The 4,927-nt window shown below is 39.2% G+C and overlaps 1 protein-coding gene across 1 annotated transcript; it reads right to left on the bottom strand.

Annotated features, from left to right (window-relative positions):
* Positions 1–2,353: 2,353 nt before the first annotated feature.
* LOC111346350 (uncharacterized) lies at positions 2,354–4,214 on the bottom strand. Its single transcript, XM_088737585.1, has 3 exons — positions 4,112–4,214; positions 2,826–2,843; positions 2,354–2,601 (listed from the first exon to the last, which is right to left on the bottom strand). The coding sequence occupies exons 1-3, from the start codon at positions 4,158–4,160 to the stop codon at positions 2,354–2,356; spliced, it is 315 nt and encodes a 104-aa protein (XP_088593711.1). The 5' UTR covers positions 4,161–4,214.
* Positions 4,215–4,927: the final 713 nt, after the last annotated feature.

Genomic DNA, 4,927 nt, shown 5'->3' with positions numbered 1-4,927 from the left:
TGAGAGGGTGAATTGTGGCCTTGTATGCTGGTTTAGGTGTTATAATATGCTGCTCAAAAACTCTAACTTCATTATGAAGAATCAAAAGTCCTCTGGTGATTTTTTAATTCTTCAATGTTACGACTTCTACTTGAGGTTGAGTATAATGATTACTTCAAAGAAGTAAATTGTCTATAAGAATTCGAGATAAACAAGCTAAAGTGATCTACCTTGAAAGTCACCATTGTTTTTACCAGCCAATAACATCCATTCTTTTTTTTTTTTGTTATACCCTGCGCATTCTCAGTTCCGCTTCGTGGGAAAAGAACTGGTTCCCCGAGCAAGCGCATAGCTAGGATTTTTCTTTTCTTTGTATTTTTTACCATACCCAGTTATATACAAGCCCTCTACATGTTTTAGAGCCAATGGCACTCGTTATTTACGAAGCATTTCGCATGGAATTACGCTGTAAAACTAGGAAAATCACGAACCTTCCGGTTCAGGAACAGGTGTTTCTAAAAGATAAAAAGGTATTGTTTAGACTACAATCGTCTCTCGGTAATCAATAAATGTTCAAAACTTTAAGGCAAATAACGATAACAATGATATTAATGATAATGATAAAGCCAGGTAGCTATTTCTATGATATTTTTTCCAAATCGAACAAGCCAAGAGGTCTCAAACGTGAGCCTTTCCACTCGGAATCCAGTGAGCTAACACTTAAGTTACCTCGTTCCGGAGCTGTGTTGGATCGATAGATTAATTTTACTTTCATAGACAGAATGCGCAAACTAAGCTCTTCAAGCCTCTCTTTTCTCGATCTTGAGGTCATTTGCCGGCGATGACCGTCAATTAGACCCATAAACATCGCAATCTTGAAAAACCGCTTGCCATTGTGACTTGCGTGGCAAAATCGCTTCTTAACGTTCTCCTTTAAACGAGTAAGATAATAAGGGATGGTTGAAGGACGGTTACTGACTTACAAAGCGTTGTTACGTTTTGTTCTAAACGTAACGCGCTGGAAGATTGGCTGTTGCGCTATTTGAAGGGCCTAAGCTATTCAAAAGTCGACAAAATAAAAAATAAATAAAAAAAACTAGGAATATTGTGAAAGCTTTAAGAGGTAAGCCAGCGGGCGATAGCCCAACCCCAAACGGCTGAATATCGCCTAACGGTATTGGCCCTATTAATGGAAAGCGCACCCACAATCATTGTTAACAAACTGAAAGACCAAACAAATAGTGAAGACAGCTTACCACAAGTAGCTTCGACGATATCGTCCAAATGTCCTGAGAGGTCATCAAAATTAGGGTACAGAAGCAATACTCCCTTCGGCTCGCCAGCAATCTTGGACATTGTTGATTTTTCTTGAAATGCTTCTTGACCGACTGCTACCACAATTACGCTCACACCTTTACTCTGTTGAAAGAACATGAATTGACTTCATCGACTTTAATGACTGAGCTGAAGGATGAATCTTACCCCAGTTTTATAAGCGGATTCAAATTCACTCTTTTCGCGATCTTTCTTTGGAAGTCAAATTCAAAAGAGAGAAAAAAAAAATTCGCTGAAAATACTGTAAGAATTTTCATAAAACAAGGGAAGAAATATTATTTTATCCATTTTTCACAGTAGTGTGTACTTGGGCTAAATGTGTTAGATCCCACAATATGTTCAGAAGTTAAGATTAAACTGAACTGAACAAACAAAAACAACAGCAACGACGACGTAAAGTAAGCTGAGAGCGAAAATTTGCGGAAAAATATTCGTTAGGGACTCAAGCAGTTCCAGTCCCCCCCAACCCCCTACCACCATCAGCGTGCTTGTCCCGATACTTTTTATCCTTAATCAAAAGCCTATTCAAATATATGAATAGGCGTGACGAAGACATGATTGTGAATGGAGTAGTAGTGCTTACAGCTAACGTTTAAATTTTTCACGTCTAACGGTTAATTTTTCAGCCTTTTACGGCTAACGCCTAAACCCTAATGAGACCTTCAAAGACTGAACTGAACTGAGGAGAACAGCCAGCCGTATAAAGCTACAACCAAAGAATCCACTATCCATGAAAATACTGTTACGTATATCGCGGAGGAGTATTGCATCGAATGATTAACTTTCGGTTATCGTATTAAGAGAAATTTCTGTACAGCTGAAAATCCGTTTTATCACCTCTAATGCCCTTAGGAAATCCTCAAACGGAACATCAGGTCGTTTATCCCACTTCGTCTTGACAGGTCTCCCATCTGTAAACATGATTAGGACGTTTTTAGCATCAGACCTGTCTCCTCCTTGTTTGGTGAACAACTCTTTGGTGGCGATATCCATGGCCAGATCTGTTCGTGTTCCCCAGAACTTAGGTAGCACGCTTGACTTAGTCTGAAAAAGGTCTTTCAAATTGTCTGCTTCGTAGTATGACTGATCGTTGAAGTTGCTTTCGATAATGACTTCCTTTGCAAAGGTCATGGGTCATGAAAGCGAAGTGATTTCTAGAGGAGGAAACGCCTTTCTTTTCCACCAGCTCTTTGATTAGTTTTATCTGATCGCTTCGCTGCTCACGAGTCATGCTTTTTGATACGTCGGCCAGAATCGCGATGTCCATTTTTTGATCTCGACAGCCACCTACCGGTCGTAACATTGCGTTAATATGTATCTTTAGGAGGTCGACGTACTGACACTTTGTGTCTCGCATGTTGCGTGTAGCCACAGCTGAACTAAATGTTGCCCTCAAAGATATGGCGTATGACATAAATTTGCGTCCATGAAACTCGCCAGATATGATATATGTCTCGCGCATGATTTAGTAATATATCCATAAATGCAAAGAGTAGTGTAAAATAACAAACCTTTTGCCTGAGATAAATCTGAAAGAGAGAAAGACATTCAAGTGAAATATCTATAAACATGATATCAACACAAATAAATAGTAATTTTTCGCTACGGGCTCAGTAAAAATTGTTGATTAATTGTTCTGATATAATTTCCTAGGTGATTTCGAATTCTTTTGCCAACATTCCTTGGGATGCTAAAACCGTCCTGTTTCAATTGTTTCGATTACTCGTATGGGAAGAACATACTCATACATACCGACATTTCGCATATCGCAGAAACAATCGAGATGCATCAAGAGACCGTTTAGTAGCAAATTTCTGTCCGAAGTAAACCTCTCATCGAGGCAAACCGTTTAACAACATAAAGACCTTACATCTTTGTAGGCTATGCCTTTTGACACTACCTACAATTCAGCCACACCGCAACTCGAAAAGCCCTTGAGAAACTTCGACATCTTATTTGAGACCAGATTGTCGGTTGTCGTTAAGTCAAATCGCATAAAATCTTTCTTTTGAAAGCAAACTGTATTTACTATCAAGACAGACATCAGATGAAGTTATCTTGCATAAATTCTATGACAAATTTCAGGAGAATTAGTGTAAAACGTTGTCCGAAGCTCCTTTGAACCCTGACGAAAACTTATAAACTTGTATACGGTTTCCAAAAGCTTCGGAAAGAGCTCCCATCACTAAATATTTGATACGGTCCGCAAGGTTAAGGTTTAACAGCTGACGCACTGAAAGATTAAAATTCGCGGTAGTTGTGGATAAATCCACAAGTGCTATTGATTCCGCAATGGGCATTGTTCACTTTGACAGGTGTATTGTTATTCATTTCTGGGCTCAAGATTAATCTGCCATTTGCCGTGCGTTGCTGAATAGTTTGACCTTGCTTTACACCTGGAGAGATTTATCGCGTTTAGAGATCGTAGATCGGTGTGATAATGATTATGATAACGACTCTTAAAATTATGAAAAGGATCGTGAAGTCTGGTCGTTCTGGTGAGTGTGTTCCTCCGAAGGACCGCTGTCTAAAGTAATAAGTGACGTTTAAACAACAACAGCAGAATTCTTCAGTTGATCAACTCTAACGATGACTTCCGTTGTCACTAATTCTGATAACACTCCTTCCCAAGAATGTCCTCACTCGGACGATTAAACTTAAAGCTGTGTTCAAACAATTTATTCAATGACAATTACAATGACGAGGGCAAGGACAACATTAATGTCAGTACTAATAAAATAATGTGCATTGTTGATAAAAGTTCGGAACGAAGTATGTGCATTTAAATGTCTCCTACCTGAAGACAGGCCCAAAGTTAAGATGATACAAACCCAAATCGTTTTCATTATCAACCACTACTTAAACTCTGGAACATAATAACAGTGAGTAGCTCGTTAAAGTGTGACACCTTTAAGCGTAACGCGGAGCCAAAATAAATCTCTAATTAGAATCCGCTAATAAGTGCCATAGGCGTCTCCTACCAAGTTGAACTTAGTTACGCCTTATTGCCGCATTACCGACTATACTGAAGACGTGATGTTTATGAGCCTTTCAAAATCTTAAGCGATAAATATACGACGGTTTCATAGGAAAACTCATCGCGAGTTTCAAATCATATTATGGTAAATGCGAAAGTTCAATGTTATGGAACATCTAACCAAAAAATCAGAAGGAAAGAATAACGTACACAGCACGCTTTTGTCGACACATCTGACTTCGAGAAAAAAGAAACTAAAGTACAGAGAAAAAAATTTAAATCTCGATAATGGTCGGGGCCCAGTTGTAGAAAGGGCGGAGAACGCTATCCAACGGATAAATCGCTGACCAGTGGAAAAGTGATACCAAAACGTACATTGGTATCCACCGGATAGAGGATTATTCAATGGATAGCGTTATCCGACCTTCGAACGACCGAGACCAGAACTTTTCAATTTATTTTGAAGCTTCATACGACGTAACGTCATTGTTCACAAATGTCCCAGTTCAGGAAACCATCAACATCCTTGTCGAGAAAGCCTTCACCGATGATTGGTTCAATTCAACGTACGATCTCAACTTACAGAAGCATCAGCTCACTCAACTTCTCAGAATGGCTTCCACTGACCAACTTTTC

The sequence above is a fragment of the Stylophora pistillata genome, chromosome 11, assembly GCF_964205215.1.
Source record: "Stylophora pistillata chromosome 11, jaStyPist1.2, whole genome shotgun sequence".
NCBI lineage: Eukaryota > Metazoa > Cnidaria > Anthozoa > Scleractinia > Pocilloporidae > Stylophora > Stylophora pistillata.
This window is presented reverse-complemented; position numbering and strand designations above follow the sequence as displayed.